This window comes from Balaenoptera musculus, chromosome 20, assembly GCF_009873245.2.
Source record: "Balaenoptera musculus isolate JJ_BM4_2016_0621 chromosome 20, mBalMus1.pri.v3, whole genome shotgun sequence".
In the NCBI taxonomy this organism is placed as follows: Eukaryota; Metazoa; Chordata; class Mammalia; order Artiodactyla; family Balaenopteridae; genus Balaenoptera; species Balaenoptera musculus.
In genome coordinates, this window is record NC_045804.1 from 5756913 (window position 1) to 5783066 (window position 26154).

Consider the following 26154-nt stretch of genomic DNA (forward strand, 5'->3'; position numbering starts at 1 on the left):
GGTCCCTAAATCTCTTTGTTCACAAGAATTGTCCAGAGGATGAATAAAATGTGCAAGTTCTTCCCAAGTATTAGTAGATAACATTTTAATAAAATACCAATTTATTTTAAAGTTTTACTGACTTAATATAGCTTTTCGTTACAATAAAAATTTTCAGTTAATGGATGCTAAAATGATAGCGACTACTTATGTATGGGTCTGAGACCCACAGCAGTGTTCTATGGGGAGAACGTGTGGGTTCTCCTGGAAGACATTTTTACAGTTGGTATATTAATTTTTTTAATAAAAATCGAATAAGCCCTGGGATAAGCATATTCTAGATTATCTGTTGGCCATGTTCTAACTACATCTATGTGATTTCAAGGCTCATGTTTGCATTTGACGATGACTAGCCTAAAGGGCCAATGTTTAATGTTTAATGAGGTGTTTCTCCAACTGGGGCCTGAGACAGATCCTCTGAGAATGGGTGTGGATCTAAAAGCCTAGTACCCTTGAATGTAAGGTGGTGCAGCCACTGTGGAAAACAGTATGGAGGTTCCTCAGAAAACTAAAAACAGAACTACCAAATGATCCAGCAATCTCACTCCTGGGCATATATCCAGACAAAACTATAATTCAAAAAGATACATGCACCCCTATGTTCATAGCAGCACTATTCACAATAGCCAAGACATGGAAATAACTTAAATGTCCATCTACAGAGGAATGGATGAAGAAGATGTCATACATACACACAACGGAATATTAGCCATAAAAAAGAACAAAATAATGCCATTTGCAGCAATGCGGATGCAACTAAAGATTATCATACTAAGTGAAGTAAGTCAGAAAGAGAAAGACAAATACCATATGTTATCACTTACATGTGGAATCTAAAATATGACACAAATGAACTTATCTACAAAACAGAAACAGAATCGCGGTCATAGAGAACAGACTGGTGGTTGCCAAGGGGGAGGGGGCTGGGGAAGGGATGGACTGGGAAGCTGGGGTTACAGATGTGAGCTTTTATACACAGCCTTTACACAACAGGTCCTACTGTGTAGCACAGAGAACTATGCTCAATATCCTACGATAAACCAAAATGGAAAAGAATATACAGATATGTATGTATAACTGAATCACGTTGCTGTACAGTAGTAATTAACACAACATTGTAAATCAACTATGCTTCAATAAAAAATAAAATAAAAAAGGGGGGGGCTTCCCTGGTGGCACAGTGGTTGAGAATCTGCCTGCCAATGCAGGGGACGCGGGTTCGAGCCCTGGTCTGGGAAGATCCCACATGCCACGGAGCAACTCGTCCCGTGAGCCACAATTCCTGAGCCTGCGCGTCTGGAGCCTGTGCTCCGCAACGAGAGAGGCCGCGACAGTGAGAGGCCCGCGCACCGCGATGAAGAGTGGCCCGCGCACCGCGATGAAGAGTGGCCCCCGCTTGCCACAACTAGAGAAAGCCCTCGCACAGAAACGAAGACCCAACACAGCCATACATACATACATACATACATACATACATAAAAAGAATGTAAGCAGACAAGAATAGCATTAAAAAAAAAAAAAGGGGGAAATAAAGCAAAAAAAAAAAAAAAAGTTGTAGTACCCTTGCCACCAACCTTGGCTTCCCGGGTCCCAATTGTCACGGCCATACAGACTGTCATATACCCAGTGGCCACCAGGTGGGGCCCCAGGACACAACTGCCTCCTAAGCAGAGCGGGCCGTTACTCCAAGTGGCATCAGTGCCCGGCCCTTCCAGCTCCGTGCCAGTTGCTTCGGCAGTGACGTTGCCCATAAAATAGAGAAGCAGCACGGAGGGAGTATTTACTTCTAAGGAAACAGTGATGGTTTTTACTCAGTATCCCAGAGCTCAAGGGAGAGCCTGAAGGGACCATTTTGTCCCGGTTTTAGTTCTGGAAACATTTCCCAGGGTTGGCCCAGGAAGTGTCCTCCTGCCCAGCCTGGGAGGGCTCCCAGCTTTCGTGCCCTTCTTGGCTGCTTCTGTGCTCCCTGGCCTCTCCAGGGCCTTCCACAGCGGGACCTGGTTCCCTCCAGGCCAAGTGGCTTGCCGAGGTCTGGGCTCCCAAGGAGGATGGCGGGGGTGGTCCCAGGCTGGGCCTCTGTCCCTCACATGTGTCCCTTTGAGGGTCACCTCAGGACCCTTTCCCTTCCCAGCCCTGTCACTGCTCCCACGCCTGTTTACCCAGACCCCCCTGCTGTCCACGCAGTGGGCGGAGGGTCTAAGGCCTGGGGGGCGGTGCTAGCAGGGGGTCCTGAGCAACCCGCAGCCTCCACCTCTCCCCAGACAGATGCCTCTTTCTCATCCCCTCCCTTCCGCCCTCCTCCACTCCCTTTCCTCCACTTCTTCATCCCCCAGCCCCTTCCCCTCCCCCACCGCTGCCCAATTCATCTCAGGCTGGCTCAGTCCGCCAGGCATTACTTAGTGTCTTCCATGTCCCAGCCCTGCACTAGCTCTGCACGGGCCACACTTACCGGTGTGGACACTCGCCCAGCAGCCAGCTACCCCCTAAAGCCACCCCTCCCCTTTTGCCTCCAAGGGGCCACAGCCGAAGGAGTACCTCACAGTCACCCGGGGGTCGTGGGTCACTCCACACATCATGGAGGCCTGGGTTCCCTTGATGACGCTCTGGTCCTGGGGCGGCTTGGTGATGCGGGTCCGGGCTGAAAGAGAGCAGGGAGACGGCGTGGTGGGAAGGGAAACAGGTGGGTCCCAGAGAGACAGGTGAGATGCAGGTGTAGGGGAGGGGGACCTTCAGGTGAACGGCACCCGAGTGGCTGAATTCTACTGGTGGACTGGTCTGCTGTGGTGAATGTCCCAGAACGTTAAGAACCACGTGCTTCCACGGTACGTGAATTCTTGGAAGCCACGATCACAGCGGGGGCTCTTACAATTTTGCTCCCACAAACCCACGCAAGGGAGGGATGAAGAAAGATCAGGGTTGTGTTCCCAGCACACCAGTGGTCCAGCCAGGGTAAAAATAGGATCGTCTGATTCCGGATCTAATGCATCACATCACCCACCAGGCCCCTGGCGCTCAGCCTAGAAGGGCGGCCCACACCTACGTGTGGTACCAGATCCCAAGTGGTACAATCTGAGGGCGGGAAGGGGCTTGGGAAGTTGCCCCAGAGCAGGGGTCACAAACCACAGCCTGGGGTCAAGCCCAGCTGGGGGCCTGGCTGGGTAAATTCCCCCGTACTGGCACTCAGTCACACCCGCTGGATCCACCACTGTCTACAGCTGCTTTCTTGATGAAACAGAAGAGTTCATGGAGCTGTGACAGAGACTGTTTGGCCCACAAAGCCTGAAATATTTACTATCTGGCCCTTTACAGAAAAAGTGTGCTGATTTCGGCCCTGAAGTCTATGCCCATCAGCTCTCTCTTCTCTCAGCTCAGCCAGGCACGGCCAGAGCCTCGCTCACACGGGATCATCCGCGGGCCCTCGGCCTTCCTGTGACCTGTCCTCTGCACTGATCCATCCAGGTCCCTCTCGTAAGACGCGCCGGCTGGACAGACATGCGGATGCGGAGCTGCAGGTGCTCGCGCGCGCTCGGCGCAAACCCACCCGCAGGCGTGGAAAGAGCTCCCGCTCGCCCTGCACACTCACCCCACACGACCAGGTCGGCCGAAGCTTCGTCGACCCCCCGAGAGTTGGTGGCCAAACAGGTGTAGGTGCCGGCGTCGGAGGTGTGCGTGGGGCTGACGAGCAGGCTGCCGGACTCCAGGAGCGTGAAGCGAGGCAGCTGGACAGAGCCGCTGGCCAGGATGCGCTCCCCTGGGCGACACGGGGGGGATGCACGGGTTCAGGCTGCCGCCCCGGCACACTGACATGGCCACAGGCCTGGACGGCACTCCCACCTGTCCCCGGCCCCTCTGGGGCAGGGTGGGCTCAGGCAGGCTCCCAGCTTTAGACAGGCTGGAAGGGCCACCGGTGGGGGGATGGTGGTGGCAGTGGGGCTGGGGACCAGAATGGTTTCTGACTTGGTGACGGACACAAGGGCACACGGTCACAGAGTGGGTGGCCCCGAGCCCGGGTCTCCTGATGTCTCTCCACCCACCACGCTGCCTGCCCTTCACCAGAGGAAGCCAGCACTGTCTCTTGACGCTGCCGGGCACAGCCCTCGGAGGCAGCTGGCACCTGGGCTGGGGGGGAGGGGACAGAGAGCTCTGACAAAGTGGTGACAGGCATCCTGTGGAAGGATGCTTCTGGAGAGTCACCTGCAGGGGAGCGGAGGAAAGTCATGGGTGGGAGCAGCAAGGGGTGGGGGCGGAGAGGGACACATAGGGCGGGGGCAGCCCTGGTCAGGACCGACCTCCCTCTGCAGTGGGACCTAGGGAGGCCTGGAAAGAGGGAGAGGGAGGGAGGGAGGGAGAGAGAGGACACGCCGTGTGTGAGTGAGTCTGAGAGTGCAGGTTTTCGTGACTGTACCTATTTTAAAGAAAATCCCACCTGTCTGTACAGAGGGCACTGTCCATGGGCAGGTCTGGGGGTGAGCGGGTCCCTCTGCACACACGTGCGGGCATACTGAACAAGTGAGCGTGTTAGGTGGGTGTGTTGATTTCTGGGCCTGAGCGTGCCCACACTCCCCCCACCAACAGTGATGGAGTATCTACTGTGTGTCAGACTCTGTTCTAGGCCCTGGGGAGACAGCAGGGGACAAAACTGGAAGCCCTGACCTCGTGGGGGGCCAGGCAATAAGCAAAACCAATGCGCAGATGATCTTGCGTATTAGAAGGTGGGAAAATAAAGCAGCGAGGGGTCGGGGGAGGGCCTGGGTGAGTCCTGTGGAGAAGGTTCATCTGAGCAGAGGCTTGGTGGGGTGTGAGTGAGTGACTCTGTGTGTGTGTGTGTGTGTGTGTGTGTGTGTGTGTGTACGTGTGTGTGTCCCCAGGGAGGGTTGTGAAGGTGAGTGTACAATGCAGAGTGTGGAGGAGTCACGCGGGGTGGGTGGACCTAGGTAGACAGCTTGGGCTTTGGTGGCTCAGGTGTCTGGAGCCCTGCAAACTGCCTGCAGAGGGGGGATGGCCTCCTACCTGTACTAACAACCTCCACCGCGATGTTACATCAGCCATCATTGTTTGGGCTTCCCTACTTCCCAGGCACAGAGCAGGCCCTTCATGAGCAGCCTCTCGTCTAGTTTTCATGCCACTCCCAGGTATGTGTCCTACTGTCCCCATTTTACAGATGGGAACCCTGAGGCTCCAAGGTCACAGGCCTCACAAGAGATAGAGCTGAGCCTTGAGCCCGGCAGGGCGGCACGTGGTACCTACTGTGGCGTGAAAGAAACCCTCTTGGGTTGTACAGTGCACAACCTTCCCAACTGTACATGGGAAACCCCACCTGGCTGGCTCCAGAACTGAGCCCTGAGGACTGCCCTAGACTTTGTCACATGGCCACACCCTCCAAAGCAGATCAGTCTCAGCTACCTTTCTGCCAAGTGATGGCCGGCCGGGGCGCCCCCGAAGTCTCACAAGCCAGCACCACTGACATGCCGTCAATCACCGTGCTGTCCAGGGGGCCCCTGGTGATGTTGGGGGCGATGCCTGCGAAGGGAGACAGTGGGGCCTCTTAGCCACACCCCAGGTCCTTGTTCTGCCCTGCCACTCCCGCTGGCTGGAGTGGGTCCCTCTGCAGGGAAGGATGCAGGCGTCCTGACAGGGCCCCAGCATCGGGAAGAAGCCCGGAAGACCCACGAGGGGCTCCCCTTACCACCTGCCCCATGGAAGGACCCAGGTGACACTAGTCCCCCCCCCGCCTTGATTCTCAAGTCTCCATTTAGGGGAAACTGAGGACCCCCCCAAGGGCAGCTGACACCCTCCATGACAAGGTAAATGGGATTCATCCTTCATCAAATGTGAAATCGAGGCTCTGGTTTGTAAAAGAAAAAAACGGTGCTGGCTGCAGAAGCAGCAGGTGTCACCGGCCAGAGCCACCCGGCCCTGGGGGACAGCCTTCTGGGATCCTGTCTCTGCACTGCACAGCATCCTGTTCTCAAGAGGCCCCTGGCTTGGAGGAAAGCTGTGTCCTGGGCGGGAGGGACTCGGGCAGGACAGGAAAGGCCAACTCACTGGTGACGGCCAGGTAGGTGGAGGTCTGCACCTCGCCGGCCGCGTTGCGGGCGAAGCACTGGAACATGCCGGTGTCGTCGGGCACTAGCCCGCTGACCTGCAGGCCCCCGTCGTCCCGCTGCCGGAAGCGGCTCAGCCTCCCCACCTCCACCACGGCCGAGTCCTTGTACCAGGTGATGGAGGGTGGCGGCACACCTGTGGGAGGTGAGCGCCCACCGTCAGCCGCCTCTGAGGGATGCTCAGGTTGAGGCTGAGGCAGCAAGACCTCGGGGGGGGGGTGTCCCTGGGGTGTCTTGTTTTCTAGAACCTTCTCAGAGGTGCCACTGTTGGTCTTGGGAGCGGGGAAAGATGTTCTCAGAGGGACAATTCTCAAATTCTCATAGAGTAGGCGTTCCAAGAAAATTTAAAAGATCCTGGGGTTAGTTTAGCTTGGAAATGCTGGACTGGACAAGCTATATTTTTTCTGCAATGTTTAGCAGCGTCTTTTGTGTGCTCTGGGAACCTCCAACTGGGCTTTCACAAACCCAGGTGACCAGAGAGCCCTGTGTCAAGGAGCATGCAGATGGGATCAGTGTTCCTTCGGAAGCCGCCTCCTACCGGGTCGCACAGGGAGGTGAATGGGGGCTCCCCTTACCCCTCAGCCTTCCCCAAGCTGTGTCCCCAGCCTGGCATGCTCTTCCCATAGGTATCCCCTGGCCCTCTCACCTCTCCCACTGCGTCTCTGCTCAAATGTGACTGCTACAGAAAAGGTCCCCAAACCCCGTTCGAAAGACCACCCCGTGGCTCCGAGCCCCCTCAGCCTGCTTGTTTTTCCTTCCCAGCACTTTTCAACCCTGATGTCCTCTAATATTTCATCCACTCCAAGCAGTGCCTTCTTTCACATTGTAACGTCTCAAATCAGGACGTGTCTTACAATCGACAGCAAGTCATCATTTAATTGGCAGTCCCTTTTCTTTCTTAGAGGCACATAAAATAGTGGGGCATCTTACAACCCATGGCATTTCAGATGAAGTGAAACACGCTATCTTTATTTGCTTATTGGTTTGTCTGCCTTCCTCATGAGAACGTAAGTTCTGTAAGAGCGGGGATTTGGCTGTTTGGTTCATTCTGTGTCTCTCCAGCCCCGAGAACAGTATCAGCACATGATAAGCCCTCCAAAAACGCTTGTTCAATACATGAATGGATCTCTGTCTTCCCCTGGTGTGGTCTCAGAACGGGGGTCAGTATCCCCCCTCCCCCTCCACTGGACCCTCCCTCCTGCCTGGGCTACATTCTCCTCTCTGTTCAATGTCAGACCCTGTCCCGTCATGCACGCTTCTCCCCTATCATCTCATAATCCCAGATTTCACCCTGGTTTCAGGGTGCCTTTTAGCTCAGTGGAACCTGAAGGAGGGCGGGTGGGGAATGGGAAAAGTAGAAAGTCTGCAAGAACTCTGACAAGGCGGGGTTAAGTAAAAATGGTGGGAGGAGATGAAGCAAAATGGCCCAGACACCAGGCAGAGATGCACTCAAGTTCTAGCAGTTCTGACATTACGATAATTTGGCATTGTCTACAACTCTCAAATTATGGGCAATTTGGGTCTGTCACCTATCCTGAAATTACGGTAATTTGGATTCATTTGTAACCTTCAAGTTATGGTAACACGGGGTTGATTTCCAGCCCTGAGATTATGGTAATTTGGCCTGTTTGTTTCCTGGGGTGTCTACCTACAGCCAGACTGACTCTCTGTTCAGTGATGAGAAGGAGGCAGAATTTAGAAAAGTCCGTGTCAGGGACAGGAGCGGCTGAAGGTCCGGGGGTCCCTGCTGTCCCCCTCCATCCACACCACCGCGTTACCTTTGGCCCGACAGGGGACGTCCACCACTTTCTCCATCTCTGCTGTGATGTGTCTCTCTGGCTCCTTGACAAACTGAGGCGGTTCTGCAGGAGCGGGGACCAGGGGAGGGTGTCAGAGCTGTGCTCCTGTTGGTATGGCCACCGTTCGGGTCACCCTTAAGTAGGCCCCAGCCATGCTTGGGGGACCCCAGCAGCCCCACCCCGTCTCACCCAGCACAGACAGGTAGGCGCCACGGACAACAGAGGGGGCACCGCTGCTGCGAAGGATGGCCTCACACTCGTAGTAACCGGCGTCGTTGCCCGTGGGGTTGGGGATGGTGAGCCGGCGGTTGTAGTCGCTGATGCCGCTGGACAGCAGCACCCCATCCTTCTTCCAAATGATGTGCAGCTTGATCAGGGGCCTGGGTGGGGTGGGGGTGGGGGAGCGAGGGAGGCAGGCCATCAGCCACAGAGACTTCAGAGGCCCGAGAGGCAGGGCAGGGCATGGTAAGGAATGCAGGTCCGGGGCCAGGCTGCCTGGGTTTGCCCACGCCCCTGACACTTTCTAGGCGCAAGCCGTTGTTTGGTGCGGTTCCTTCAGTGCTCTGGGCCTCAGTTTCCTCGTCTGTGAAATGGGGGCAACTGCGCCCACCTAGGGGTTGTGGCGAGGGTGGATGGATTCACACAGGACCCTGGCCCGGTGGTAACTCATGCTCGGGGGCTCTCGAGAGCAGAAAAGCGTCCTTTGCACGCATCTCTCTTTCTTTTGCTCTGCTCCGTGTGCCGTGCCCCATCCCATAGAAGTCAGTGGATAGGAAAGTGTGAAAGGTGAGGGAAAGTGACAAGTTGAAATGGGAGAGAAGAACCCAAAGTTTGGAGATGGGGAAACAAAGGCAGGCAGGTGGACATACGCACCCCCAACTTTGAGAGAGGGCTGAGGGTGTGAGCTGGGCCCCCTTTCCTCCATCACGGACCCTGGCTCCCCGAGGACCCCTGAGCTGGGGTTTGCTCGGCTCCCCTGTTTAGCACCTGATGGATCCCCAAGGGCGGATCTGCCAAAGTGGGGTCCGTGCTAGTTCCCCGGGGGCTCAGAGGGGTCCCATGAAAAAGGGGTTTCGTGGTCGAGTGAGTTTGGGCAGCCTGGCCTGAATGGTGTTATGCAGGCTCTTCTCTGCTCCCTTAACGTGTTCTGTTGCATCCTGGCAGCCTTTCCCCTACTTGTGAGAAACTTGGGTTCTGAGAAGTGTACTTTTATGTATTAAAAAAATTTTTTTGGCTGCGTTGGGTCTTAGTTGCGGCATGTAGGCTCTTTCGTTGTGGCGTGCTGGCTTCTCTCTAGTTGTGGTATGCGGGTTTTCTCTCTCTAGTTGTGGCGCACGTGCTCAGCAGTTGTGCACGGGCTTAGTTGCCCCATGGCATGTGGGATCTTAGTTCCCCGACCAGGGATCAAACCTGTGTCCCCTGCGCTGGAAGGCAGATTCTTTACCACTGGACCACCAGGGAAGTCCCTGAGAAGCGTACTTTTAGAAGCACTGCTACAGAGACACACTGTCTGGGAACCTTCAGCTGAGGGTGACCTTGGGGTCACTGGTCTAACTGCCCACTCCATCACATCGGATCATCTTTCTGGAGCACTTAGGAGGTGTCAGGTCGGGCTGGCTCCAGCACTCTACCTGCATGCCTCACTGCCGAGGTAGGTGCTGCATCATTCCCCATTTTATAGCTGAGGACACTGAGGCCCAGAGCCTGGCAGTGAGCATGGGCCCAAGGGGTGGTGGCTTGTTGCATTGCAACTCTGCTATCGGTCAGCTGGGTGACCTTGGGTAGGTTCCTTGCCCTCTCTGGGCTTCAGGGTAGTGACACCTACGTGGGTAGCTGTTGGAAGAAAGGAGGTTTTGTGGGAGGGCACGTAGCACAGTGCCCACACACGACCAAGGGAGAGAAGTGAGGGTCGTACGTGGCTGAGAAGGGGCCGCATTTACACCTGACCCCAGGTCTGCCCTCCTGCAAAGTCCATCACGTGACCTGTCTCCTAGCACAGCTTCCCTCTCACCCATGCCTGCACGCGAGGAGGGCACTGCTGGCAGAGGTGAGCCACCCCTCTCCAGGCTGCTCTGAACGTTGGAAGTATGAGTGGATCCCCCACCAGCCCCAAATATCCTGGGCTGGGATCTGCTGTCCCGTAACTGCTGCCACACCTCGAGGCGTGGGCTCTTCTCTCGGGCGGGCCCTGCTTGCAACCGACAGCTCTCTGACAGCCCACCCATCACCCCTCCTCTAGGCTAAATACCCCATCTTCTTTCATGGGTCCTCACGTGACACTTCTGGGCCTGTCTGAATTCCGACTGGTCTCCTCTGAGCCCACAGGTCAGGAGCGCTCGCTGGAGTTAAAGTGGGGGAGGGACACTGCCCACCTGGCATTGGCCACGCACTCCATGGTCACCTCCGAGGTCCCGGCCACCACGCTGGTGTTCTTGGGAGGAATGATGATGGTTGGAGCAATGGGGTCTGCGGGGCCCCCTACATCTGGAGAGAGGACAGGTGTCAGCTGGGAACAGAGGCCGGAAATCCCACTCCCACATTAGAGGGATGCCACGGGAGACCTTTGTCCTCATGGAGGGAGCGCAGGTGGCCATGGGGCAGACGCCCCAGCAGCCCCAGAGCCGAACCTCCAGACACTGACCCCGGGGTCCCTTCCACCTCCTCTGCTGATGGGTCTCCACACAGTGTCCAGGGAGAGTGCACTGGAGACCTCAAGGCCTCTCCCGCTCCTCCTGTAATGCAGCCACTCCCTCGTCCCCATCCCCCTGTCCTGGTTTTTTGCCTTCAAAATCCTTCCCTCCACCTGCATTTATCTTCTTGGCTTACTGCTTCATTTGCCACCTCTTCTACCAGAATGCAAACTCCCTGTAGTTGGCTGAATACTGTCCCCCAAATTCAAGTCCATGGCAGCTGTGAATGTCACCTTATTTGAAAATAGGGTCTTTGCAAGTGCAATCAAGTTAAGATGCAGTCTTACTGCATCAGGGTGGGCCCCAAGTCCAATATGATGTGTCCGTATAAGAAGAGGGAAATTTAGACACAGACCCACTGGGGAGAAGGCCAGGTGAAGACAGAGGCAGAGATTGCAGTAATGAATTATAAGCCAAGTAACATCAAGGATTGCCCGCAACCACCAAAGGCTTGGAGAGGCAGGAAAGGATCCTCCCTTACACCTGTCAGAGAGAGCGTGGGCAAGCCGACACCTTGATTTCAGACTTCTGTGCGAGAGTAAATTTCTGTTGAGATAGGTCACCCAGTTTGTGGCCCTTAGGAAATTAATACATTCTGTGAGGCAGGAACCTCATTTGCTTTTGCTTTGGACTGAATTGTCCCCACCCCACCCCCATTCATATGTTGAAGCCCTAACTCCCCTGTGTTTGGGGTGGGGTCTTTAAGAGGTAATTGGGTTAAATAAGGTCATAATGGTGGGGCCCTAATCCAACAGGGTTAGTGCCTTGATAAGATAAGGAAGAGGCCCCAGAGCTCTCTCTCTGCCATGTGAGGACACAGTAAGAAGGCAGCCGTCTGCAAGCCAGGGAAGAGAGCCTTCAGCCAAAACCAACCCTGTTGGTACCTTCCTCTTGGACTTCCAGAACTATGACAAGTAAATGTCTGTGTTTGAGCCCCACCGTCTGTGGTATTCTGTTATGGCAGCCTGAGTCAAGACAGTCCTGTTCGGCCCCACTTCCAGAACCATGCCACACAGCACACAGTCGGTGCTCAAATACATCTGTTAGGTGAATGAATGCATGGGACTGGAGCTATTGTTGTATAACTTCCAGGGTCTACGATTAAAATGAAAGAGAACTTATCATGACTGGGCTTTATTAAAGCAAAACAACACCCCAAACTCTCCTAACAGAGGCAGGAGCATTTCCTTTTTTATATTTTTTGAGTTCTTTAAGAAGTGGCCAGGTTCTTAACTTTGTGGGTCAGCATAGGCCCAATACTGGCAGAAACTCCAGTACTCTCTGTACACCTGCCCTATGGCTCCCAGAAATACAGCCACCAAGGACTTTCCCTCACAACAAATCCATCCAGGTGGCCCCTAGCCGGGAGGTTCTGGAGGTGGCAGGCCATAATGAAACGCACGGCCCCCAGGTAACAGCAATAGGACATACTTTATGGGAAAGTCAGTCCACCCCAGTTAGCCCCAGGAAGGGTTTTCCTGCCGGGCCTCCAGGCCTTGCTGGGAAAGGCTCAGGTAGAATGGGAATAAAATGTAAAAAATAAACTAAAATGAAGGGGGGAAGAAAGGAAGCATATAAACCAAAATAATGGCAACAATATAAAAGCCTCATGTAGGTGCCATAAAGAGCGATTGGATTGAAAGCTGCTGATATAGCTGAATCCATAAAAGTGTGCTCCACATGGTTTACTACATGGCGGGGTGCGCAGGTACGGAGGCCCAGGTTACTGGCGCACGAGGAGAAGACAGACAGTTAGAGCCCCACGGCGTCAATGGGTAAACAGAGCCCTCGGAGTTTAAAAATATGAGGGCTGGCCCCCCGACCTCAGGGTTGCCTTGTTGGCTTTAGGAGGTTAAAGGGGAGACTGACACCCACCCAGGGACCCCGTCCTGCCCAGGTCCAGGTGGTTGCTTGCAGGGTACGAGGGAAGGGACCCCGGATGCAGTGAAGGAGGGCCTGGCGGTCAGGAAGACCTGGCTCAAAATCTTGCTCTGCCCCAGGCATCCTGGGCATGACTCCGGCTGGTCACCTCATCCCCCGAGTCTCAGTTTTTCTCAGCTGCAGAAAGGGGGTAGAAATCACCGTCTCTCAGGGTTGTGTGGGATCAGCTCCCGACTCAACAAATCTTTTCTGGGTAAGGGCTCTGGGTGTGCCAGACTGTGTACCAGGCACCAGGGATTCCCCACCAAGTGAGATGGGTACGGGGGTCTGTCCTCATGGCGTGCAGTCTGGGAAGAAGTCAGATCCGCGCTTGGACGTCTAAGAGATTAAAGATGCACATGACGGGTGTTGGAAGGAGGGTCCTGGGGTGGGGGGGCACGGCTAAGCTGCTCTGGGGTAAGTGCAGAGTCCCTGGCACATAGTAGGTGCTCAATAGATGACAGTCCCTCCTCTGGGGATTTGTCTGCCTGTGCTTGGGTGGGGGGATGTTTCCTTGCTTCTTCCCTCCACCCCCAACCCAGCCTGGACCAAGTGATGGAGCCAGAGGCTACCAGGAGGTGAAGTCACGGACTCTCAGGGGCCTCTTGACCGAGGGAAGGAGGACACACGTGTTAAGGGCTACAGGAGATCAGGCAAAGCCTCAAGTGCTCCCTGGGGACTCACAGGAGATGGGGGAACTTGAGTGGAACTCAGAGAAGCCAGAAGGAAGAAGAACATTCCAGAACAGGAGCGCTGTGTGAGTGAAGGTGAGGTGAATGGGGGGCGCCGGAGGTAAATGTGGGCGCGATGCTGGGGTGGCCTCAGAGCGCTGGGATGGATGAGGGGGGAGAGCCCCAGAGCAGACGTGATGGATCCCGGCCCACATGCTGCCCCCGTCCCCAGCCCACTCTCCTGATTGGTCAGTGCTTTTCCTGGCTGAGCCCAGATGTGTCCTCAGAACCCTTCTTAACATAGCACCAACAATGGATCAGAGCTGGCTGATGAGGTGAATCCCATTTTCCATCCCTGCTAGGGGGAGTAGATCTGACTGGGAGAAGTTGGGTCAGGGCCAGATTACTGAGAATTTACAAGCTGGGCTATGGGCTGGAAGTCGGCCCTAGGTGGGCACATTACACGGAGGGGTCGACAGACAAGAGGACAAGATGCCTGGACATGGGGCCCCCTTTACAGAGAAGAGTTAAGCCCAAGAGGAACAGGTTTTCAAAGAACGGAGATGGGTTGGGATTTTGTCACCCTGGGTTGGAGATGGCGGTGGGATGTCGGAATGAAGGTGCTCAAGGGGGGACATTCAGCAACACGAGGCAGGAGCCCCGGGGGGTGACACGCCCGGAGAGAACAGGAGGGTGGGGCAAGGGGGACCCCGGGGACCAGGGGTGGGGGAGTAGTGGGTGGGACAAAGGGCAGAGAACCAGGCATCGGCTTGTTCACGTCAGGGGAGAAGGAAGCAGGAGACGGGAGAACTGGGGGAGACACGCAGGGTTGAGGAAGCTCAGGTTACGGGGTGCCAGGGAGGGGGGCACCTCTTAGGCCTGTTTCCCCCGCTTTCTCATCTGTAACTCGTGGAGGGGAATAACAGACTGCCTCCAGGGGCTGCTGTAACGATGCAGCAGCAGAGTGCGGGACGGTGCCCAGCACGTGGGGCGACGGAAAGGGGGGCTGTTGGTGTGATGTGGAGGCAGAGGGGGACCGCTCGGGTGGACCCACCCTCGGCAGGACGCACCTTTCTATCAGGCGCTCTCTGCAGGGAGGCCTGTACTGACTCAGGGTCTCTGGAGGGCCAGCCAGGGGGAGGGGGACAGCCTGGCCATGCTCAGGCACTGCTCTGGACGGCGGGGTGAATGGGGCCCTAAAGATCAAGCAAGAAAACCACATGCAAACCAGAGCAAGGACGGGCATCTTCCACATGAGCTCGTGATGTGGACGGGGCCCTGGGGCACGAGGAAGCTTAGGGGCTCCCCACGTGGGGGCAAAGTTGGGTCTCGCTGCCCCAGGACGATTTTGATAACAGGCGCGACGGGGGACATCCACTCTGATCCATTCTCCCCGAGTCGTCTCATCGAATCCTCCCAACTACGCTTTGCCACAGGCGAGGAAACTGTGGCTCGGGGACCACGTGACTGGGCCGCGGGTCAAGTGGGTGGGGAGCAGGGAGGCGAGCTGCTCCCCTCTGCTGGGCAGGCTTCCAGGCACTCATGGGCCCAGGGCAGACCTACCCTGTCCGACATGGGCAGGGGTGGGGCGAGAACCACAGGTGGCTACGAGCTCTTGAAACGTGACTGGTGCCCCTTTGATGCAATGGGATTTAATTTTACCTAATTTACATTTAATTAAAAGCGGATCCCCAAATCAGTTGTTAGAACACTTTTAAGTACGTGTGGAAAAACTTGTGCATATGATCCCACCTTTCCAGCTGTAAATTTTATGAAATCTAAATACAGATCACGTATTTCAGATGAAAATCCAGCATCCAAATTGAGATGTGCTTTAAGTGCAAAATACACACGGATTTGGAAGACTTAGTAGGAAAAAGAAACCCAGTGTAAAGTATCTCATTAATATTTTCTCTATTGATTGTATGTTCAACAGCTAATATTTTGGATATGTTGGGTAAATAAAATATAATAAGATTAATTTCACCTGTTTCTTTTTCCTTCTGAAAAAGTGAGGCCAGTGGCAAGTTTTAAATTACATATGTGGCTCATATTATAATTCTATTGGACAGTGCAGCTCTGATTGCCACCCAGGGGGACCACCAGCCAGGTATGAAGTTTTCAAGAGCTGTGACAGTCCGTGTGAGGTCACCTGGGTGACACCTGGGCAGAGGGCAACTCGGCGGTGGGGGGGGTCACTGGCCTTTGCTCTCTCCTTCTCCATTTCTGAAGAGCATGGATGTCCCCTGAGGGCTGCTAAGAGGCTGAGCTGCCCTGAGCAGAGGAGGGAGGAAGGGGGGAGGGGGGAGAGCAGAGGGAGAGGTGAGGCTGGGGCGAGACAGATGAGGGGAGATGCAGCCGGTGGTGGGCGAAGTGGCAATTGCTCCTAGGAAACTGGCCGGCAGGCAGGCAGGCAGGCAGCTGGGGGATTTGTGTCAGTGACAGGCACCGGGATTTGAAGTGCAGTCACTCGTGGGAGGAGAAATTAGCTGCTAATCAGCTGACTTCGCTCTCAATCCAGTACCAATCACCGTGAGAGCAGGAGGCGAGGGGCGACGGGGTGGGGGAGGCTTGGGCACACATGGGGGTCCCAAGGGACCCTGCCTGCCTCTCTTGGGCCAGGGCCAGCCGGAGGGCTGGGGGAGGCAGCAGAGAGTGAAGAGCCCGCCCAGTTGGCCAGGAGAACAGCTGGTGCAATTCCCGCCAAGAGCAGGGTGCTGGGGGGAGGAGCACAGAGCGGGAGGGAGCCTCCAACCTCGGTCTCAGGGTCAGCTGAGTCACCCAGGAAGATGCCTGGCCTTGACTCGGACCGTAAGCACCCCTCCCACCAAATGATTCAATTCCATGAGACTCTAGGTGTTCTAAGCGCTGGAAAATACGTGGGGACAAACATCCCCCTGATGGCTACCTTCCTTTTCCTATAGAAACAGCAGCCCCGGGTCATGGGCTAGGCCCCAGGGTGCCGGGACGAGACTGAGACCCTGGCCCAGGTCAATGTCAGAGGTTACACCCGTGACCCTGATAGGTCAGTATCCAGACTGGAACTCTGCTCCTTGCACCCAGGTTTCTTTCTAGGCAGGCAGGAATGCGGTCTGGGGGAAGGAGGTCACTGCACGCGTGGGAAGGGGCTCTGCTGGTGCTCAGAAGGCCCAGGAGTGGGCAGGTCGGGATTGGGAAATGTTCTGGGCTTTCTGGGCCCTTGAAGACAGAGGCTGGGATCAGAGGAAGGACACGGGAAGGTTCTGAGCTGGCGGGTGCGTCCCAGCAGGACCGTGGATGACAAATGAGGCTGGCTTTTGGAGCAGCAGTTGTACAGATGTGGAAGGACGTGAGCATCTGGTTCCCCCAGCCTGTGTGGCTGCTTGGCCACTGCGGGAAGCTCTGGAAGCTCTGGCCTTGTCCCTCGTACTCTGTGACCCCCCCACCCACCTCTCCATCCCAGGGATGGAGCATGGAGGGAGCGGGCCGGGGAGAACCAGGCCGGGGGGGACACCCCCAGCATCTCCATCACTGGTCGGAAACCTGCCTTCAGCCTTGGCTGGACAAATACTTCTTAGCCAAAGACACCCAAGGAGTCACCCTTTCCATTTGCTCTCCTCTGTGCTCTGCCACTGGGGAGAGCCTTGCCTCTCTCTTCCAGGGTGCAGGGTGGTCTCTGGGGATGGACACAGGGGCACTTTTAGGCAGGAGCCTGGGCAGAGAGCATGTGTTCCCATCGGTGAGGATGGCTTGGCTCCAAGTAAAAGTGGCGCTTTTGACATGCCAGCTGAGTAGAGGCAGTCAGTATATTTCTTTAAAAATGAGCTTCCCATCTCCTGGCGGGCTCAGCCCACCAGCACCTGAGCCCCAGGGGTGGTGGGAAACCTCTAGTGCACACACTTTCTCCTATATTCCACGCCCTCCCTGGGCCCCCAGGGGCCCAGCTAACAGCCAGGCTAAGTGTCCCCCCCTCCTGATAGGATCTCAGACTCGTCATGGGCGTGGGGTCCAGAATTCAGCTCCCTTCCAGCCTCCACCTCCCACTCCCACCCCCAGCTGGGCCTCCTCCTCCTTGGGATGGCGCCTCCCCTGCCCTTTCCCAGCCTCCCTCCTCCACCACCATTCCGTCTTCCCAATGACCCCCCGGAGCCCCATTCCCAAGATTTAACAACGTGCTCCGCCATCGGTCCCAGGCCCTGTGGCTTACTTACTCTCCACGGCGAGAGTGATGGGCTGGCTGGTCTTGTTATCCCCATTCTTGTCATTAACAGCTTGCGCGTAGTAGCGGCCTGTGTCGGGGGCCACTGTTGACAGGATGACAAGGGTGTTCTCCAGGGTGATGGCTCTGGGAAGAGGAAAAGGACGCCTCTGGTGGGCCTGTTGAGCCTGAGCATCTGGGGACACGAAGCCAGGCACCCCAAGACCCCCTCCTCCAGCCCACCCCCTGGGACCACTTACTGCCTGAACTCCAGCCATGTTTAGTTTGCAGAGAATCCCAAGACTCCACCAGCGCTGGGGATCCGACCCCAATACAGAACATGCCCAGGGGTCTGAGACTGTCCAGGTGACACTTCTCTGCCACTCCCCGCCCCCAGGCCTGGTTAGGGGCCAGAGCTCCCCTGGAATTCTACCCTTTCCTGTGTCACAGCACGGATGGCTGTGTGGGGTTACCTCTGCACCAGGAGTGTCTAGAACTAAAGAAATTCATTCACCGGAATCAGTGAATGAATGAATGAATGATGAGAGATGAGAATGAATTTAGAAATGAACATGATCATTCCAGAATCACTGCCTTAACCTAATCCTGAATCTGTTTAGGTTGATTCAAAGGCTACAGCCTGCCTGTAACACAGCCTTCTGGGGTTCACATCTCCCCCCATCCCCCTCTTAGGGTATCCGTTTCCTTCTCCCCAAATCTGGTCAATAAAAGAGGGGCCATCGGGGCTGGTTGAGAGGGAAAAAGGAGACGGGCCGGGTAGTGGGGTGTAGACATGGGCTGTTTGCTCCCAACCTGGTTTCCACTGCTGGGATCCCATTCTGCAGCCCCTCAGCTCCCATGTCTGCGGGCTAGGTGCAGGGCTTTTGCAGGCAGGAATTTGGGGACCCCATTGGACGTGGGTGCAGAAGCACTGCCCACCCTGGCTCTGCCAGGCACCTCTTCTCACCCATCCTCCTGATGACAAACAAAACCATTAGTTTGTCAAGTCTCTCTCTGGATTTTAACGTGATGTGCCCGAGACAGCTGTTAAACATCCTTAATGTTCGTTTAACAAGGACAAATCCAGTTGAATTCTTTTCAAATTTTCCCATTAGGTGAATGTAACAGAGTTTTAAATGGGCTCTCAAATAAACATCCCCACGAATGCCTCTCCAGCCTGGCTGTGCTGAGGTCCCTCCTTCTCCTGGTTTTGGGGGTTCGCGTGCTGAGTCTCACGCTGCCTGCCGAGCTCCAGGAAGCAGGAAGACAAAGCCCTCCTGCCCCAATTCCTGGGAACCCTAATGATGTCCTTTTTTTTTGTTTTTGTTTTTCCCCCGGAGAGCTCTTTTAACCTCCAGCTAATGAGGTGATGGGAGTGAGGACAGAGCCAGCTAAAATATTTTAAAATCGACACAATGGGACAGGGATGGTGACCACCTCCTCACGTGGGACTCTCCTGCAGGGGCCCTGGTCCTTCAGTGGAGCTTGTGGGGGTGGGTGAGGGCTGGGCAAAGGGAGGCTGGGCTGTGGCCAGGGCAGGGGGGCAGCTCTGGGGTGGAGCTCTGGCCCCTGCCTCTAAGGAGCTCACAGCCTCCTTCTTGCTGGGCCTCAGTCTCCTTATCTGTGTAAGGGGTGGAGGCAGATGCGGGTGAAGACCCCTTCCAGCCCTGAGGCTGAAGCTGATTCTGACTCCTGTGGCTGCTTCTGTTAGCCCCCAGGTGGCCTGAAGCTGTCCCCTCCCTGTCGCTTAGCCCTCTCCAGGCACACAGTCCAAGGTCAGGGCTCATGACAGGCAGCAGTGCACGTGGACCCCCTGGGTTCCAGCTTCCCCAGCCGCTGCCCTGGTGACGTAGAAGCCAGCTAGATGAAATCTTTGGCAGGGGGGCACCCTGGGCATGGCCTGGTCCCCCTCCCCAGTACACCCGCCTGTCCTGAACCCCTCTTTTGGCCTCCAGAGAAGGGCCCCCCACCTCCAATTCCTTCTCTCCTTGACCACACAGACTCTCCCCTCCCCCTTTCTCTCCTTTGCCTATATTTTGTCTATAGTATGATGGACCCTTCTAGGTCAGTGGTTCTCAATCAGGGGTGGCTTCACCTTCCAGGGGACATTTGGCAATGCCTGGACAAGTGTTGGTTATCCCAGCTGTGGGGCTGTACTAGTAACCAGTGGGTAGCGGTCAGGGATGCTGTTAAGTGTCCCCCACGCATCAGGCAGCCCGCACAACGATTTACTGGGTTCAAAATGGAATGTGTGGATTGTGCGGTGGTTGGTACCCTGTCCTGGGTCGGGGGGGACGGCATACCCAGGTGGCAGAGATGATCACCATCTGCCTCTGTTTCTGGCTCCCCTCCTGCAGAGAACTGAAGATCTTGGGAAGCCAGGGGTCACCCTTCCCAGCCCCCCTTGCACCCAGGTGGGCAGTTGTCTGAGCTAGTGGGATACGGAGGATGTGCGCCGCTTCTGGGCTTGGACCAGCGGGGCCACTGGGAGCCCAGTGTGGATGAGGGTGGAGCTCCCACCAGCTTGGCTGTGGAGGAGGGCGCCCCTCCCATCCCTTGCCCTCGGTGGGACTTTCAGTTGGCAAGAAATAAACTTCTCTGGCGCTAAGTCCCTGGGATTTGGGGGTCTGTCTGTGATGCAGCTAGCATGGCCTTGACTGGAACTAGAGGAAAGCACTGTGGCCGGGACCCCGGGGCCTGGGTTCGAGTTCCCAGTGCGGAGTGAACAGGAGGCAGAGAGCCGGGGAAGGGCCAGTGGCCTTTTGACCTGCTGTCCCTCTGTCCTCAGCAGGAGGCTAAGGAAGGTCCCTGGGCTAGCCGCCTTCTGCAGGATGACCTTCCCCTTGATAGATGGTTCTAGAACGACCCTGCCCCTCACCTCCAAAGTGCACAAAGCTATTTGTGGCTGTCAGGAGGGCTTCCGGCCTGCTGCCCCCAGAGGCACCCACACTGAAGGAAGCTGCTGGAATTCTTGCAGGGCGTGGACATCAGGGCTCCACTCTCAGGCAGGGGCTGGGTGATATTTTTCAGCCGCACTCCTCTGGTTTCAATTTCCTAGGTCTTTCCCGCTGCTTTGATGGGCCCAGCTCCCTCCCACCTTCCATCTCCCACTCCTATGAAGTGTGCCCTTTTTTCTCAGCTCCACGGGAGCCCAACTGATCATTTAATTAAGAATAAAATAAATCACGCTAGAAGCTGCCCAAAGCCCCCAGCATGTGTCTTTGATGGGAATCTTGTCTCCTTTTCAACCATGAGTATCAAGGAGCAGGCCAGGGGTTACTCATCTCCACTTGTGCCCTGGGAGGGAGAGTGGTCCTCTGTAGATAGCACGTGCTTTCAGCACCCTGTACACCCCACTGACTGCCAGCGCTCATCAGATGCGTATCTCCAGCAAACACACACCAGAGAATTTGCTTCCAGGGACCTTTCCTCTGGGTTATGAATATTAATCTGCTGTAATTGCTGAGATGAAATCCCCACAGTGTTCTCTCGTGCGTTCGGTAGGAGGACTGGAGGAGGTGGGGAGGGGGCAGGCGTGACCAGGAAGGTGTGCGTGTGTGTATACCCAATCATCACCTGCTCTGTAGCAGCACCTTAGCCAGGTGACTCTGTGGTCCTCTCACTCAAGAGCAGAATTAATTTCCTGGCTTCTTGATCTGAGTTCTACCACGTGACTTGCTTTGACCAATGGGATGTTGGCAGAAGCTTGTGTTTTGCTTCTTCTGCGACTGCCAGGAGGAGATGCTAGGGCCCACTGGCTAGAGGCTGGGACATGTGGGGCAGAATTGAGTCACCCAGGCATTCTAGTCAGCCAGCCCCAGCCAAGTGAGAGAGCCAGGCCTAGCTCACCAATCTGCCAGTTCACATGACAAATACATGCTTATTGCGTCAGGCCACTGGGACCACTTGTTACGTAGCACTATTGTGTCTGTAGGTAACATACATTCTAGGACAGTGGCTCTCAATTGCGGCTGCATGCTGGAATCACGGGGAAGCTTTTAAAAATCTCAAGGCCTCGGTACACCCAGTTTCAATGAAATAAGAATGTGTGAGGGGTAGAATCCGAAAATCAATATATTTTAAATGGTCCCAAATCATCTCAGAGGGTAGCCACGTTGAGAATCAGCAGGACCAATTCTCCAAAAGTACAATCACTTTACCCTTTTTAGCTCCCATGTCTTTGTACCTGTTCTCATATAATTTCCACATAAGGCAGAATTAAGGACCTGACTCTGGAGTTGGCAAGCCTGGCACCAGCTGCGTGAGATTTGGCAAAGCAGTTAAACTCTGGGGGCCTTCATTTTACCATCTGTAAAAAGGGGGTAAAATCAGCCACCTCGTAAGGTTGTTGTGAGGGTCATTCATTCAACAAATATTTCTTGAGGTGGACCTGGGGATGGAAAAGGGAACGAGACAGAGCATCTCTCCCTGGGAGGTGTGTGTCCATCCCGGAGGAGAGGGTGATGGGGGGGTGTGCTTAGCCCAGGCCTGAGAACACAGTAGGCACTCCATAAACGACAGCCACTGTTGTTGCCAAGATATCATCACGTTATTAAGATCACGCTTCTCTCACTGGACCTCATGTTCCCCAGAGGAAAGAACTGCCCGTCTTGGCTTCTGCTTCCTACAGGGACCAGAATGGGCTCCACCCACAATGGACCTGCGGCTCGAGCGGACTAGGACCAGGGTGGTCTTTCTTCTCTTCTGGGAGCAGAGTGTAGGGGAGAGTGCGGGTCCTAAAGAGGACAGCCTGGGCTGGCTCTCCCAGGGGGCTCAGGAGGGCCGCTGCGTCCCCTGCTTTGCCCCTCGCCCTCTGTGGAGGCGTTGCTTCTGTCACTCTGCCCACAAGCCAGGCTGCCACAGCCCCCTTCCGGGCTGCACAGAGGGGCCCTTGTGAGCGCTGAAAGGACCGTGTGTTCCTCTTCCCGCCTCTCCTGGCCTCACCTCCTCCCTGGAGCCAAAACACACACAGCCGTGCACACCAGTGGACACCCAGCCACACAGGCACCGCGGAGACACCCTGCCGGGGAGGTGCCAGCGCCCTCCCATGTGCCCTGAACCCTGGGCCTGGAACCACGGTGACCGAGCCTCTGTCTGTGCCAGTTCGGGTTTTTTAAGTGCTCTTAGAGGCAGAATTATTCTCCAGCCAAGAGTGGAGCCAACGCCTGGGATTCCCCGGGGAGGCCACGGAACTGTCATGGTTCCAAGACTCCGCCCGCACTTTCCCAGAAAGGCCCCTGGAAACCAGACTTCCCTCATCGGGGACGACCCCATCTGGCTCCCTCCCAGAGCAGGAGGGCCCTCCGTCCTCAGCATCTGGGGGCCCTACGTGGCCCCACAGCTCCTCTCCCGGGGCCGGCCCCCCACCCCCCACCAAGGGCAGTATGCTCACATGCGGCTGCTGGGCGGGATCTTGCGGCCGTCCCGGAACCAGGTCACCTGCGGCCGTGGGAAGCTGGCGATGCGTGGGGCGCGGATGACGGCCGCTTCTCCGTGGGCGACGCTCTGGTGCTTCTCGCTCTCCTCAAAGCTCCCCATGTCTGTGGGAGGGAAGGGCACATGGAGGGGTCAGGGGCCGGAGGTCGGCAGCCAAGACTGGCCGGCTCCCGGGCTGAGAGTGGCGGCAGCGGAAGGGAGTTGTGGGGCGGACAGGATGACCGTGGGGCCCGGCCGCCACGCTTGGGCTACCTCACGTGGCCCCATCGCCCCATCCGTCACTACGACATGCTCTGCTTTGTACTTCTGGGGTTTGTATCCATTTATACCCATATGTCCATGAAGCAATGGATTCATCCAGCAACCATGAGACACGGGTCATTATTTCAAACAGTTTACAACGGAGAAATTTCTGAAACAGGCTCGTTGACTTGTCCAAAGGCACGTGGCTGGAACAGGGCGGAGGCAGGATTTGAACTCGGACCTCAGAGTCTGGAGACAGGCAGAGCTGCACCTCCTTCCCTGCCCTGCAGTGCGGCAGGGGCTTAGGTGTGGGGTGAAGGGCACATCTGGGGACCAGTTTCCCGTGCCCTTGGGTGAAGTGCGCGAGGCTGTATGGATGTCGCACACAAACACCACGTTGCCCCTTTGAAAGAATGCCCACCCCCTTGGCAGGTAGAGAGGGGACCGCTGGTCCAGCTCCGACGTTCCGTCAGCCTGGAGGGGAGCAGCGGAGATGCAGGTGGGAAAGTTCTGGTTGCCTGCTGGGATCAGGATGGGCTCTAAGAGCAGAGGCTTGGAGATGGGTGGAGTGTGGGCAGGGGTGTTTGTGCTGATGACCACGACTCTTTAAAATGAATGCACATCCTTGCTACCCAAAGGGTGGTCTGTGGGCCAGCGACATGGGCACCACCTGGGCGCCTGTTACAAAGGGAGAGCCTCAGGCCCGCCCCGCCCCCTAGACCTGCTGAATCAGAACCTGCCTTTTAACAAGACTCCCAGTCAACTGCGTCCACATCCAAGTGTGAGAAGTACCGTTTGCCCTCCAACTTGGCTGTGTGTCACTGAGTAACATGTCAAGAGTTAAAAGCACCTAATGCTGGGGTTTCATCCCCAACCTTCTGATGTCCCTGGCACGGGGTGTGGGCTGCCCATCAGAATCCCCACGTGCAGTAAGGTTCAGACCACCGAAAACTGGCTGTGAGTCCCAGCTGCCCACCTGTTTCCTCCTGGATCAAGGGGGCCATGTGCTAAGCCATATGGGTCTCCTGCTGCTTTGATTTATTTCTTAACCCCTCCAAGACCACTGCTCTTCTTCCTCTCCTTCAGCCAGGAGTCCCCAACCTGACTGCCCCTTAGAACCCCCTTTAATATTCTCAGAGGTAAGAACCTTTTGGGATGGCTGGGGTCCAGACATCAGTACTTCTAGAGCCGCTCAGGGTGTTCCAACACGAGCCAAGGCTGAGAAGTACCGCTGGGCTGAAGCCAGTGGTTCTTACACTTTGGTGGGTCTCAGAATCCCTTGGGAACACGGTAAGCCCAGAAATTTGCTCTCACCCTTCCCTCGTCCCCTAGGGCACGGAGAGGCCCTGCTTCAGCGTGCCTGGGTCTCTGAGTCCTTGACTCACCTTCCCGAGGATTCTGCTGCACGCCGAAGTTCAAGGACCACCGGCCTACACTCTCATTTTCCAAAGCCCTGGGCTTGAATCTCTTCTTGGCCACATTCCCCCTTGAAGGCTTTGCCTAACCTGATGGTTTTGGCCACAATCTCTCTGCAAAGGCTCTCACATCTGCCCTGGCTCCTCCCTGAGCTCCAATACCCAACACCCAACTTGCCACAGGAAATGCTGGGTATTTCTTACCTCCTTGCCATGCCAAGCCTCCCTTCTTGCTTTCATAGTTCTGCTAATAGCTGCCCCACCTGCACCTGCCCAGATCACCTGGGCTCAGATCCTTGGAGCCTTTCGTGGTGCTTCCTTTCCCACACTACGGCCCCTCTGTTCTCCCAGGCCCCACCCACATGCTCGCCCCATCACTTGGCTGCACGGACTCCGTCCCTACATCATCGCCTACACCGGATCCCGCCTCCTCCATCTTCCACTTTGCTCCTGATTAATTTTTCTGACTTGCTCAGATCCTTTGGTATCTCCTCATTGCCCCAGGAAAGTCTAAATTCCCTTGCCTGGATTCAAGGTCTCTCCCTAATTGGACCCCAACCAACCTTTCTTGTCCTATCACCCACATCACGTCCTGTGTCCCCCCCCACAATGAATTACTTACACCCCGCTTCTCACCTCGGGGCCTTTCTTTGTGTGGGGGACCCTGCCTGGAACGCCACCAGAGCAAGCCATGACTCACCAGGGCACCACGATTCAATAGCATCCCGGGAGGATCTAGTCAAGTAAGTGTCTCAAGAAATGAAACCAGCAGTTGGCATCCTTGTCCTAATTTGGCAAGCAGTAAATGTAACGGTGGTGGCTTTGGAGTCACTGAGACCTGAATTCAAATCCCACTTCTGTTACTTATTAGGCATGACCTTGGGCAAAATTTTGACCTTGCTGAGCTTTAACTTCCTCTTCTGTAAATTGGAGTTAAGAAGAGTATCTTCCAGGACTTCCCTGGTGGTGCAGTCGTTAAGAATCTGCCTGCCATTGCAGGGGACGCAGGTTCGATCCCTGGTCTGGGAAGAATCCACATGCCACGGAGCAGCTAAGCCCGTGCGCCACAACTACTGAGCCTGTGCGCCTAGAGCCCGTGCTCCACAACAAGAGAGGCCACCGCAACGAGAAGCCCGAGAACCACAACCAAGAGTACCCCACTCGCCACAACTAGAGAAAGCCCGTGCGCAGCAACAGAGACCCAACACAGCCAAAATAAATAAACAAACAAATAAATAAATGAAATTTATTAAAAAAAAAAGAATGGTCTGCATTAAAAAAAAGATACAAATGAACTTATATACAAACAGAAATAGACCCACAGACATAGAAAACAAACTTATGGTTACCAAAGAGGAAAGGGGGGAGAGATAAATTAGGAATTTGGGATTAATTTATACACACTACTATATATAAAATAGATAAACAACAAGGACCTACTGTATAACACAGGGAACTATACTCAATGTTTTGTAATAATCTATAGGGAAAAGAATCTGAGAAAGAATATATATATATGTATGTATAACTGAATCACTTTGTTGTACACCTGAAACTAACACAACATTGTAAATCAACTATACTTCAATAAAAAAAAATGATGGCTACCTTACTATTTATCTCCCATTCAACATGATCTTCTTACAGTGTGATTGACACT

At 55.3% G+C, this 26154-nt stretch overlaps 1 protein-coding gene across 3 annotated transcripts in view; it reads right to left on the reverse strand.

The window, feature by feature from the left end:
• Positions 1-26154, reverse strand: part of SDK2 (sidekick cell adhesion molecule 2) — a 266360-nt gene that overhangs the window by 76147 nt on the left and 164059 nt on the right. For all 3 annotated transcript variants that reach the window (XR_005017947.1, XM_036838001.1, XM_036838000.1), the window contains exons 4-12: positions 22793-22940; positions 17414-17547; positions 10315-10426; positions 8132-8322; positions 7922-8005; positions 6085-6279; positions 5443-5559; positions 3623-3790; positions 2575-2677 (exon numbers count right to left, since the gene is read on the reverse strand). Coding sequence is in view for 2 of the 3 variants with exons in the window: in XM_036838001.1 (XP_036693896.1) it covers positions 2575-2677; positions 3623-3790; positions 5443-5559; positions 6085-6279; positions 7922-8005; positions 8132-8322; positions 10315-10426; positions 17414-17547; positions 22793-22940 (1252 nt within the window). In the remaining variant the exon portion in view is untranslated. The remainder of the gene's footprint in view (positions 1-2574; positions 2678-3622; positions 3791-5442; positions 5560-6084; positions 6280-7921; positions 8006-8131; positions 8323-10314; positions 10427-17413; positions 17548-22792; positions 22941-26154) is intronic.